Source organism: Limanda limanda, chromosome 5, assembly GCF_963576545.1.
Source record: "Limanda limanda chromosome 5, fLimLim1.1, whole genome shotgun sequence".
Lineage (NCBI taxonomy): Eukaryota > Metazoa > Chordata > Actinopteri > Pleuronectiformes > Pleuronectidae > Limanda > Limanda limanda.
In genome coordinates this window covers 15,070,296-15,084,433 of record NC_083640.1, presented here as the reverse complement: position 1 = coordinate 15,084,433, position 14,138 = coordinate 15,070,296, and the positions used below count along the sequence as shown (strand labels likewise).

At 38.8% G+C, this 14,138-nt stretch overlaps 1 protein-coding gene across 1 annotated transcript; it reads right to left on the bottom strand.

Moving 5' to 3' along the window:
• Positions 1-314: 314 nt before the first annotated feature.
• sftpbb (surfactant protein Bb) lies at positions 315-4,106 on the bottom strand. Its single transcript, XM_061071249.1, has 11 exons — positions 3,992-4,106; positions 3,780-3,832; positions 3,103-3,177; positions 2,771-2,893; positions 2,521-2,652; positions 2,346-2,426; positions 2,061-2,244; positions 1,819-1,961; positions 1,513-1,593; positions 827-930; positions 315-666 (listed from the first exon to the last, which is right to left on the bottom strand). The coding sequence occupies exons 1-10, from the start codon at positions 4,041-4,043 to the stop codon at positions 853-855; spliced, it is 1,002 nt and encodes a 333-aa protein (XP_060927232.1). The 5' UTR covers positions 4,044-4,106; the 3' UTR covers positions 315-666; positions 827-852.
• Between the last annotated feature and the right edge of the window lie 10,032 nt (positions 4,107-14,138).

Below are 14,138 nucleotides of genomic sequence, written 5' to 3'. Positions count from 1 at the left end.
CTCATTGGAAATGTCCAAACTGGTTTTAGTTCGCTGGAAGCATGCCTACTTCAGCAGAAACAAAACAGGTTTGCATTGCTTTGTATTCCATCGCTGGAGACAGCTCTTAGCCAGTGAAGAAATTAAGTGTGATCCTTAACTTGCAATTAATGATTAAAGGTTAAGTAAGCGGCTGATTAATGATAATCTATCCATTTAGCAGCACCACAAAATTATACACACAGCCCCTTTAATGACAAACCTTTGATTTGATTTGAGGAGTGTGTATTTGCACCAGGCATCATGGAACAGCAGTGAGAGAAAAGGATAAGTAATCAATTGTCCAAACTGTCTTTAATACGTATTAAGGGTTCATCTTACAGCTTAGCATTTTCACATTCATAGTGACATACATATTGTAGTGCGCATTACATTTGACTAAACCGCCTCAGAAACATGTTTCAGACTGAATCCCGGCCCTGGTCTCACAAGCAAGCATGCAAACCAGAATAGTTCATAATGAAAATTAATGGCTGATTGAAATAGTGGGATGAATAATTTACCCAAAAGTAATAAAAGTAAAGTGCAAAACTTATAAGTGGAATCATTTGATACAAGAAAGTGATTCTTTGTGAACATGGAACTACAGTTTGGTTTAATCATCTTCCATGTGTTGTCACAGAAAACCTGCAAAGACAAAAGTACACGGACATAAAATATGGAATACAAATTATTCACAAAATCAGGTAGTGCAGGTGTAGGAGTGATCAGTGCAGCTATTGGCTGCTGAAATAACCACATGTGTTTCAGCTGTATTTCATTGCAGTTTTCAGAAAATGGGACTGACCTGTGCAATCACTGTTATCAGTTAAACTAACAATATGGTCCTTCAGTGCAACGACGCTTCCCCAGCGGCTCCACCGTCTTCAAGGCAACACACAGATCAGCTCTCTGCAGAACACAAGAGACAAAAGACCCACAACTATGTGAGTGTGTGAGCATTTAAAAGGTTTCACTCTTTGTGACGAGTGTTGCGTGGATGTGGGCTCATCATTCTGTGACACATTAAGATAGTAAGTCAAATAAAGATTGTTTACAGTCATTTCACCTCTGGCAAAGAAGTCTCTTATACTGTCTCTTATTACAAAACCACATCAATAATACAACATGTTTCATTTTCTTCCCTCCATTGACCTAGGCCATTGTACATACTGTTTATCCGTCCTGTCCCCTGGCCGCCACCTGTTTGACCCTCTGCCCTCAGGGAGGTGCTTTTTAAAACTTAGTAATCACCCCCCCCCCCCCCAAAGCTATTCAAACTCTCAATTAATATACAAAATGAATAAAACGCTCAGTTGAATTTACAATGCATTAACTACTCTTGATTGTGCATCTGCTGATGATGGCAATTTTGTAATCTTATTTATTTCTATATCTTTTTTACTTTATTGACCTGTTTATTATTTAGCACTGTCGGTCACGGGTTTCAATTCTATTCCATTCTATCCTATTCTTACAAAAGCTTGTTCTTACTTCACAAGCGTGTGTAGCCTCCTCCTGGTTTCCCAAAACCCTCTGCAGTCGGGAGCCATAGATTTTGGTGAAAGCTTGGCACTGAAAAGAGTACGAGAGAAAATCATTTTTAATGCAGAAAGACAAAAGAAGGAATCAACAGGATATGTACAGGTATTATAGGCTGGGTGACTACATAAGATACCAGTGTGGACACAGACAAAACATGTTGGCTCGCTGAAACTGCTTTAATGGTGAGGTGATTTGTGAATTTAACTGTTAGTTGAGAGTATAAAGAGCATTGGGAGTATATGTTAAGGGCCAGACCTTGTGGATGGCATTTGGGTGATGGACACACACAGACTGCAGGAAAGACGAGGTCTGAGGCTCGGTGGAGTTAGGACCCAGGTGCAGTCGGCTCAGCACAGCCAGCGTGCGGCACGACTCGCAGTCCGAGGGGAGGAACGTCCCTGTGAAACCAGCAGAGCGTTCAATTAGTGACAGTGAGGAAGTGTATGGTTCCTCACCAATCAACCTGTAAACAAACTATGAGTGAGTTTGTGACTGACCTGAAGGAAGCTGCTCCTCAAACAAACACAGGTGCAGAAGAGTGCATATAGTCTGAGGCGCAGCAGACGACAGGAGGAACTCTACTATCTCTACGCCGTATTTACTGATGAAGTCATCACACTGGTCCTTGTAGCTATGAGGGAGAAGGTCACAGACCTCTCCCATCAGCTTCATTAAGGTCTCCTGCAGGTAGAGACAGGTCAGACAGTGACATTAACCTCATGTGATGCATAGTTGGGGACACATGCCTTAATCAATACACTGCAATATGGGGGAAAAGTCACCTCGGTCATGTTTTTAGGCAAAAGGGTCTCCAGTTTCCTGATGACGAACAGACACAGGGAGCAAGCTGGGTTGAACTGCGCCTAGCGAGAGAGATGGATTAGCTGGTGAGTGGGCCATTTACACAAGTTTCACTTTTATACTTTTCGTGTCCCACTTCTACTGACTCATACTAACATTGCTGCTGATGGCTGTGCCAAGCGCAGAGCTGGAAATGTATTCATCAGCGGCAGGGTGGGGAAGTTTCAGTAGCTCCTCCTCCTTGTTGACAGCACAAAGTCCAAGAGCCACACAGGTCTCGACTGGCTTCTACAAAAACACACACACAATATGACATTCAAAAAGTCATAGGCTTATCACTGGAGGCATTTGTGGTTGTTGTTTTTCCATGTATTTAAAAGGAAGCGTGACTAGAGGCTAAACTCACCAGGTGACCGGGTGTTTGGTGCAGCACTTTGGGCAAATACGTCTTCACCTGGGAGTCACAGTGTGATGCCTGTTCACGTGGGAAGCGCTGGCAGAGAGCATGCAAGCCTTCATACACAGCTTCCTGTAAAAGTAACAACAATAAGTTAAAACATAGACATTCATAAAACAGAGGAGATGTTGTCTTAGTTTTGTCATTTCAAAACACACAATTTACATCAAAATTATACAGGATACTATAGGGACCCCAGCTGCTGGATGTGGCTTGCCATTCTTTCAAATCAAACCCATGTGATCATCAGTAAAGTTAAAGTGAATCACAGACGTTCTCACCTTAGTGTCTCTGCTGGAGATCATGTTAGCGGACAGCTGGACGACCTGTCTGCATTCTGAACACGTGTCCAGTGTCTGGTGAGGAGAGGCCACAGGCAGAAGATTGTTCAGGCCAAGTACGGTCATGTTAAAACAATTAATTCCAAACAAAGCTGTCTGTGTTTTGTCACCGCGTGCACATTTTAATAGGAGCACACCAAAATATTTGTTGCTAAAGCAGAGAGACTGTGAATATATATAAAAACCCCATCTCTAACAGTTTTGCTATTTTAAAAGAAATAAACACATAAATGCAAAACAGGGGAGAATGTAGTGAGACTGACATTTTTCTGTTTGAGAGGACTGTAATAGTAAAAATACACTTTATTTATACTGCACCTTTTATAACACAGCTACAAGGGGCTTTACAAGTAAAAAAAAATTCAAAATATAAAATGGAAACGGTTACAAAAAACAAACAATACGAAAACAGAAATACAAAATGTGACATGAGTCAAATCAAGACAACACAAATCAAGAAGATCAAAGTAGATGGTATGATGATGGTAAGTATGAGAAAGCAAACCTATAAAAATATGTCTTTGAGAGAGATTGTAAGAGGAGGAGTTTGCCTGTTTGTATTATTGTGAAATTAATGTTGAGAGCAGGCTGATGATACGGGAAATAAGGAGGATTACCAGAGCCTCCTGTCCGATGAGAGACAAAGTGTCTGTGATGAACCTGCAGTCTCCTTTAGAACACACAGACAGACACATCAGAACAGACGGTCACATATCTCAGCATCGATCAGAAAAATGCGATACGAATCTGATGCGTGACCGAAGGACTTGAAGGCCGCACGTCAGAGGTGATGCGGGGTGATGACTTAAATACTTGATCTTCATCTTACCTGGACAAAGAGACAGCGCCAGTATCGCCAGAACGAGCCCTGGTGAGGTCATGGTGAGCGGGAGCAAGACACGATTGACAGGTTCTGATAACGGTCAAAACATCAGTGCGGCTGTGTGGGCGGTACCGGAAATACAGGTCCTTCTACCCAGCCAATCAGAGCCGGAGCTGTGAAGCGCAGGCGCCATGGAGCAAAACAACAACAACTAAATAAATAAATACATTTAAACTGATGGTCACTGTGATCAGGTGATGTGTGCCCCATTCTAAATAAAGTAAACAAACAATAAAAAAAATAACTAACAAATATTTCTATTAATGAATAAATAATTATAAATTTAAACTTATCCTCGCTGTGATTTTTATACTATTCTAAACAAAAAAATAAAAACCATGAGAAAAACTGAAATGAAAGGGGTTATTAGGCTGGGGGGCTTATCTTACATGGCAAGGCAGTTTTAAATATAACGCACAAATACACAGAGGTGGATTCAAGGTGTTGCAGATGGACATTAAAAATGATAGAGACAAGTTTCAAAAGAAATTATTTAAATTCAGACTCACAGTTTGAAACACAAGCAAAATAAAATAAAATAAAAGAGGTAAAGAGATTAAACGTGGTTAAAGAATTTTAACAGGATACATCTGTTAAAGGATTTAACTATAAGTTGAGGGTGAAAGTTTAAACAAATAAAGTAGATACAAATTTGCTAAATTTAAAAAATAATGAAATTCAATGATGGTATGTCCTTGTAAAATAAGTTGAAGGCGCTTTCTATCCAGTTGTATAATTGCAAAGGATGGAACATTCCAAAGGAATAGAATTTGGTAAGACATGTGCTGTATGTCCAAACCAACCATTACACGTTGTCTATATGATAACTTATCTGTAATAAATACTGAATTCGAGTCCATGTGAAGTGAAAATAACATTTCATGCAGACCTGTGACCAGTAGATGGCAGCAGAGCTGAGGTCACATACAGGGCATTGACCTAGTTTGCTCCCTACATCACTGTCGCATGTGAAGCAGGTTTCACTGGGATGCTCTACAATCTGGACACCCAACAACCTGATAGATCAGCTGACTCAGAACTCTGGAGCCTGAACACTGACAGGACCAGAAGGAGAGATCCCCTCACTCAGGCCTAGATTTAGACCGCTTCAGATTGGGGGGACCAATTACAAATTTGTGGTGGGTCACATTTCACACAGTGAACTTATGGTGGAGCGTTTTTTTCTAATTTTAAGGATCACGTCACATTAGTAAATTCAACCAATCTGTTGTATAATAATAATAACAATAATAGTAATCATTAATATTAATTATTTTTTATTTTTTAAATGTGCCATGCACAGACTAGCGCCGCTGCACTTGTTTAACACCTGCACAGAAGCACAGGTGATGAGTTCCAGTAAGGAAGCTGAAATAAAAAAAGCACTGAAAGTTTTTTTAATTATACAGGTGTCTGTGATTTAAAATATGTTAAAACAAACAAGTTCAACTGCCTGGTTTGCTTTGGTAAAAGAACAAGCTGTCAACACCTCGACACTCTGACCTGGTTTTCCTTTGTGTAGTGTTTTTTTTAATTGACAGCACCTGAAGCAAAAAAAACAAGACTTATTCGATAAACAATTCAAATGGCACAGAATGCGGATCATAGGGTGGGCATTGCCCACAAAACAGTCAATGCTGCTAGTCTGTGTGTGGCATGTGTAAAAAATAATAATTAATTATTATTATTGTTATTTTTCTAATTATCATTACACGCTTGGTTGAATTTCCTTTTGTGACGCATTCTTTGAAACTTGGAAAAACCTAAACTCTTAGTTCACTCTGTGAAAAGGTGCCCGCACCAAATTTTTAATAGCCCTCCCAATCTGAGCAGTCTAGATCCAGGCCTTAACATGACGTTACTGCACTCTGCCTTTTTATACACTTTCAACTTAGTCAAAAGGACATTTTTCCAATATAATTTCAACCATTTGATTATTGTCTGCAGGTGTTTATATGTCAATGCTCTGTTTTTGACATGTAAGACCAACAGTTCAGGTTTCTCGCTTCACCCAGTGCTCAAAATCTTTTCAAACTCAATGAGGCAGAATACAATAAATAATAATAAGCATTACATTAAAAACGGCATGGATTGAAATATAAAAAATGAATTAAAGAAAGCGTTATGATCCATGCTTGCCAAGGGCAAAACGGAAGTTGAACGTTTTATGATAAAGACTTTAACTCTAACCCTAACCCCTAATTTCTGATGGAAGATTTGTGCCAGGAGTGTTCACCCAGGTGCATTAGAGATTTATACTAATGCAAGAAATTTTGATAAGAAGTTTGTATTTGAATTGAGTTGAGTTTTTGGTCTTTGTCTGATTATGAGTGAAATATTATATAACCAAACATGACCTGAAAAAAGTCTCATATCCTCTCTGATTGGTCACTCATGCTTTCTCTTGACTGCTACAACATGTCAATGATATAAGGGCAGCATTAGCCACAAGAAGCTATAAGTTGGTAAGCCACTATCACAGCAGACTTTTTAAGTTGGTGTGACATCAACAGCACCCATATCTGACATTCCAATGTTTTTTTTAATTGGGATTTGTTCTTAGTTAAGAACAGCATCAATGCAAATTTCAAATTATCAGTTTTCTTCAATCTACAGTTGTATGATAAGTTTTTAATCAGGCTACAATAATACTGGATGATTTTTATACTATGAGTGACAGACAGGTTTCAATGCATATTTCTATTTCTGCAAGTTTTTATTAGTTTCTTTAACTGTGTCAGAGATTTTATATTGATTGATATAGTCAGCCATCATTAGGTTTTACAGGCTGGTTGTTTTAAATGTGTTAAACGTGTCACATGTTCCATAGTTTTCCTTAAAATATTCTGTCCAATTGTAGCCTGTTAATTCTTAAAAACAAATTAATATTTGACTTTAACTTTGCGACTCTCTTCTGATACAGCTTTCACTTATTTAACTGTATTCTATCTATGTTTCTCTTTGTTATTTTGTTTCCACCAGTCGTAGTTTCACAGATGTTTTTGAGCTGTGGGACAGGAGACCTGTCTGTAAGTGCTATGAGTTTAAGTCCTGTGCTCGACCCATTTATACCCACCTTTGCTTCCTACCAGCAAACAGAGCTGGTATTTGCATCCTTGAACATAAGAAAAGTCAAATTAAATCTAGATCATTGTAAGACAATAGAAATAGTACTGCAGGGTATATGATGATTAACGATAAATCTTATCTGAGGAATGTGACAGGACAATGAGGAACTTCCTTGTTTAATAAACACGCAAGCTGTTGATCGGATCACTAACTTCCAGTTTATAAAACCCCAGAGGCCACATGCCAGGTTCTACCCATTGGTTTTGATAAAGTGTTATTTTTGGATTGGAGGAACCTGGTTTCTTGTAATAATACTCCTGTGCAGAGTTTGGAAATTACTAAGAATTACTTGAACCAAAAAAGGGTGTGAACATTTCAGAAACAAAAGCACAAGCCAGCAACACAGCGATAGGTAACATTTAAATGTTAAGATGTCGACATCAGGATCCTCAGGCAGGTTGTTCAAACAGCTTAGAGCAGAAGAACTTAAAGCTGCTTCACTTCAGGTTTAGTCTTGCTCTACAGAAAAAGTCAAAACGTAATTTCAAAGAACTGAAGTGGCATTCTCCCGTAGTTTAAAACCTTTTCTTTTAAAAAGGAAAGTTCAATCAAGCTCTCAGCCAGCAGATTGCTGTTTTACTGTTGCCTTCAAATGAAAACATTCAAAATATAATAAAGCAGTTTAGAAATTAAGCATGAAATATCTGAAGAGACATTTTCTTCTGTGATACAGTGGACCTTGCTCCGGACTCAACCAGGGCAGATTTTTTACAAATCTAAGTTTAGAAATTGGAAGTTCTTTTGTTTTGCACATCAAATTCTCTTAGACAGATAAATGTCAATCTGGGGGTTAAGCTATATTTGATTCATTCACTGCATTTGTTTTGATAATCAAGTAAATAATGTTGTCCAATCCCGTTTTTTCCCTACTCAGGTTAATATTAAAGATGAAATCCTTCCTAACATTTGAGGATTTACATACAGTGGTCCATGCCTGTATCTTTTCCCAGCTGGTCCTTCGTACTGCCCTCTACACAGGTCTATTTTAATGGATCAAGAAAATATTATCAGAAATACAGATTCTAGCCTTGCTACATTAGCCTCCAGTTTGTTTTTGCATTGGTTCCAAGACTTTATTGATGCCCTTTAAAGCATTACACAACCAAGGCCCTTATAGTGGTCTTCTGGTAGTTCACAAAGCCTGATTGGTGAGTAAAGGCCATCATGCTTTTGCAGGAAGGGACCCCAAATATTCAAATGCTGATGCTGTTGAGAAATATTTTACTGCTTTTAAAACCCTTCTTAAAATGGATTTTTTTTTATCGTGTTGAATTTAATTTATTTTAATTAAATTAAATTTAGTTGATGCTGTTTTATCCTCTTGGGAAGCACTTTGTAGCTTTGTTATTAAAAGATCTATCCAAATTAGGCTGATTATTGTAAGAATAGCAGATTCTGGTTGATGGAATTGAAAAAAACAACAAACTAAAAAAACAACCTGAAATGATCCTTTTCGGTTACAACACATGCCGTAGGTTCTGTGGGCTGTCCCAACCTGGATATCAGGAACAACTGGCAGGAGTGCCAGAAACCCAAAAAACTGGCCAGGCAACTGCTTGCTCTCTATGGAAAACCTTGAAACCTCGACGTGTGGATGGGAGGAGTGGCTGAGTCATCTGTCAAAGGAGGGAGAGGAGGACTCCTGTTTGCCTGCCTGATTTCCACTCAGTTCCAGAGGATTCGCCAGGGGGTAAGCAGACCTGTATGACATTACAACACCACTTGCTCGCATGATCAATGACAACACTGGTATCACTGAACTACCAGAGCAGCCCTTCCACTACCGGCCCAGAGGGTCCAGTTACACTAAATGCAGGAACATCCCTGCCTTTGACCTAAGACCATGGAGAAATCCTTCTTCACGCTCAAAACAGTAATGACATACCGCAGATCTGCAATGTCTACACTCTGAAAAAATGTATATTCAGTCATCATCATCATGTTTTCAGTAAAAGTAAAATAAAAATAAGTTGACTGATAACCAGTTGGATCTTGTTCTGCCGGAGCTTGAGCTATTTTGTCCATATGTGGATCTTCAAATTAGGATAAAATATCTTAAGAAGGCAAATTTATGCTACAGTATATGTCCAGTATTTCCCTGGACATATACTGTAGCATTGCTCGTATTCAAGAAAACAGTCAACAAAAAAACGTTCCAAAGAAAGGGTTAAGAGACAAAATAGCAGCACCCAACAGTTCCTCATAGTTTACCTAGGTGCAACCTTATAGTCACGCACTATATGCACAATAGTTTCAAACATTTTTCAGTGATGGATGAGAGTTCTATCTAAAGACTTACCGTATCTGAGCTGGAAGGTTACCACACCTTATAATCACGAACAACATAGTAACATAACTTCCTGTAAAGCAGACCGTGTTTTGTTTACTGTAATACAAATGTGGAGAAGAATTCAAAAAGGCAAAAATAATTCCGTAAATGCAGCTTTAAAATTCAAAATGTTGTCCAACATCGTCAAAAAAGGAGCAACAAGGCAAAGTCACTTAAGATTGTAGGGTAACAAACTACACCACAGAATGCAAGCCCACATTGTAAATATTCTGGATTCATAGAAAAGTTTTTGTATTAATACTAAAACAGTATGTTACTGTACTTCTATGTAGTTTCTAGGGAAAGAGATGTAGAGTTGTGGAATAAGGGGGTATCACTGTAGTGAGGCTACCTATTCCATTATATCAGTCTCCATTTGTATTTATTTCTTGGGGCGACAGGCGGCCGTGGGCAGAGCTGTAATAAGTGAAGCTAGCACCTTGAGGAACTGTATGGTCAAATATAATATCCGGGGAGAAAACTATCAACATTTGACTTTTAAATTGTCAACATGTGATTTACACTGACACACAGGTGAGGCACTTCACTTCCAGACTTGGTGAACTCTGTCTGCTGACGGCAGGCAGAGCCTCAAGGCCATAAAAAATCCTCCAAAAGCCGGTGAGGTGAGACAGTGTTTGGGGGCCAACAGTATCCATGACAACCTGGGCTCCGTAGTCATTTTAAGCAGCCCTACCCCCAAATTATATACCAATACAGAATTTTGGCTGTTTAGAACCAAGAAGAGAAAACACATCAGTCCAGTTCTATCTGCTCTGCACTAGTTGCCTGAAACACACAGCACTGACTGTCTTCTTTTCCTTACACACAAGGTCCTGAATGGGCTGGGCCTGAGGTACACAGCTGACTTTCTAGTTAACTACAGTATGTTCCCCCAAGAACACTGAGATCATCTGCAGCAAGTTGTTCAGATTCAGCTTTTGTAGATTACTCTCCAAAGATGTGGAATAGACTGACACTACATATCAGAGAAGCTAGTTCAGTGAATGTCTTAACAAGAAAACTTACAACACTTCTCTTTGCTTCAGCCTTTAACTAGATCTTGTACTTGCCCACAGTCCTGCACACTGATCATTTTCTTTTTAGATTTATTGAAGTGAGCAAGACCAGGTGGAATGTGATCTGGCCAAGCTCATCTCTGATCAGGGCAGAGTCAGAACAATAGCAATCAATGGTGCAGACATCCAGGGAGCCATGCAGGAGGTGGGATTAGTAACCAAGTAAGTTTTGTTTTTGGTTCTGCATTCAGGTGTTTTCAGAGAAGACATCAAAGCCAAAGTAAACAGGTGTCCAGTTTGTTTTGTCTAACAAAGCAAACCGAGCTGTTGAACTTTTTTGAATATTTTACATTGATGACGCATGTACGTATCATTAAAAAGGATCTTCAGCATCGTCTGGTTACAGCTTCTGTGCGCGCTGGTCTGTCTGTTGCACATTTAGAATATAATAATACAAAAATAAAGGATTTTTATTATTAATATTATACCAGGGCTTGGTTGAATTTGTACTCAGAAAACTAGGCGAAACTCTCAACACTAAGGCCCAATCCCATTTCACCCTTAGCCCATCCCACTCTATTTAGTGGGTAGGGGCAAGGTGTGGGTCTACCATTCCTGTGCGCACTGCCAACCGAAATCAAGTCAGTGTGTGTGTGATGCATTTCCTAAGCCACACTCAAACCAATAAACTATATTCAACTGAACTAATACAAGTTTATGAAGTTCATGTCTCCTGCAACGCCGTGCCACTATTTATGATAGACAAATAAAGACACTGGTGGGATGTGAACAGTTTTAAGCGGCACTCTATATCTCCACTCAGATTTCCATGGCTGTGTCCCTATGAAGTTCAAACAAAAGCTCTTACGGGCTAATTCTCGGGAGATCCTTGTCATGACATATCTGAACAACTGCAATGACAGCTTGGCCTGCTGCCTGTAGTAATAGTGCTGTGAACACACATTTTTCTGTTATTTGAAAGAGAGTCCCTTGAATGGAAATACCACAGGGCAGGGCATTTGACAATAGGCACATCAGTCAACGTATAAGTGAACACTGTGAAGCTCCCTTTCCATCCATAGCATCTAAGATTGAAGCAAGATAATAGAAGAAAGTACAGTGAGGGACAGGTGTGACAACCGGTTAACAGACAGGATGCATGAGAGCATTCACACTGAAAAAGCACATAACCATAGTTCCAAAATTATCTCCAAATCTATGTATAAAACGCTCCGACGACTTATAAGGTTTAAGACCTTTTTTGTTTTTAGATGTAACACATTTTTTACAAATTCACACTTTTTGTCACACCAATGTCTGATCCAAGCAGCCCTCTCTTAAACTAAATATCTTTAGCTGCGAACAGGCAATGTAGATTGTAGTTTTGGGTCAATAATAATATTGAAAAGTTTTAACACAGGATTATTTCTGTCAACAATCATCATATCATTTGTGTCACATTAAAGGCTTTGGCCCCACCAAATTGCACAAACCCTGCAGAAAGACGAAATGCATCAGAGGAGGATCTCATTTGATGCAGTTGAGGAAAGTTTTTGCTCCTGTTATCTGGATGCAGACCAAGCCACATTTGCAGTTTGGAATTTCTGCAACAATTTCTCATTGAATATAATAATAAGAAATCAAATAATGACTATAATCAGCAACATTCATATAATTGGAGAATTTAGCATATGATGTCTGATATTCAGCTTAATTACTTATATAATGTACGTTATGGTTCTTTTCATATTTCATTCTGCATCAAGACTTTTCAGGTCTGGCAACAAAATTATTTTAAAGGTTCCCCGGTTCTCGCTAAAGACAAACAGGGGTTTAGCTCCAGCACCTTCTCACTCTCAATAGCACACGTCAATCTGAGGTCGTATACGGCCACAGAGGTTGAAACGAGGACATCAGCTTTTGTTTCTTTGTTTTCATCACGTTGCACTGCCAAGGATGGGCTTTGAATAATAGTTCAAACGAAGCTAATTAGTTCTTCTTATAAATGTTCAACCATTTAATAGAAAGTGTTGGAGAAATCCCAAACTTTAAATGTCGCTTGGTCTGCATACAGATAACAGGAACAGGAGTCGAATGGTTTTGCTCCTGTTATCTGGATTAAATGGTTAAATGGTTGAACATGTATAAGAAGGACTAATTAGTTAATTAATGGAACTATTATTCAAAGCCCATCCTTGGCAGTGCAACATGATGAAAACAAAAAAACAAAAGCTGATGTCCTCGTTTCAGCCTCTGTGGCCGTATACGACCTCAGATTGACGTGTGCTATTGAGAGTGAGAAGGTGTTGGAGCTAAACCTCTGTTTGTCTTTGGCGAGAACCGGGGAACCTTTAAAATAATTTTGTTGCCAGACCTAAAAAGTCTTGATGCAGAATGAAATATGAAGATAACCATAACATACATTATATAAGTAATTAAGCTGATGTATTACTAGACATCATATGCTAAATTCTCCAATTATATGAATGTTTCTGGTTATTGTCATTATTTGATTTCTTATTATTATATTCAATGAGAAATTCAATATTTCAGACACAGGGGCATGTGAAATCAATTGGAATGTTTAACTATGCAGAGGAAATATATCAGTATGTTGTATTTAATTATTATTTTCCAGGGATAATGTGCATGTCCAATTTTAATCCACGAAGTATTAAATGCTCAGAAACTTTTAAGGAGCTGTCAATAGCACACATTTTCACCTACATACTTCCCTGTCTTATTTACACCCTGTAATAAGTACACGTGGAAACAACCCGTCAAAAGAAAAAGTAATTAAGAAATTACCAAGAGTAAAAGGTCAAATTGAAAGATGTTTGGATCCTCGGGCAGGTTGTTCAAACAGCTTAGGGCAGGAGAACTAAAATGCTGCTTCACTTCAGGTTTTAGTCTTGACTTACCTAAAAGTCATAATGTTATTTCAGAGAACTGAAGTGGCACAGGTAGTTTACAACTTTTTTTATAGAGAAAATTATTTAAAACATATATGGCTGTACTTTATTCTCTACTCTTAGGCAACAAACTGCTGTATCAACTCTGACCTTTTGGGTGGGGAGCATTATATTGCTCCATGCTTTATTGAGAAGTCCTACAACCAAAACAGCCATTTCTTTTGGTTATTGAAATATGCCCTTCAGCCGCATGCATTCAGCAGAATCATATTCAGGCAGCCATCAGGCCTGTGTATATTTCAATCAGTAAAGACTTAGGGAAAAAAATGAAAAATGACTAAGTTGGATGAAATTAAGTGTATTGTGATGTGAACGGAGGACTTTGGTTAATAGGCCCCAGCAACAGCATACAGGTGATTGGCTCACGGCAAGCATGTCAAATTGTGATGAGATGAAAAACAGAGAACAAGATTGGTGGAACCGAACTGTGCATGTGACTATGGAGGCCTGCTTATGAAGACAGGGTTCCTGACTGATCTTTGACTTAGCTTCATTAGTCTGATTCTAGGCCTTTTCCTGACATGAGGTTTTAGAGAACAAAAACAGATCTCCTGGTTCAATATGGCCCAGGGTGCATGTCAAGGGTACACAGGTCGTCTACTCATCAAAAGGTCTGCGGTTCTGTTCCTGGCTTCTTCAGTCCC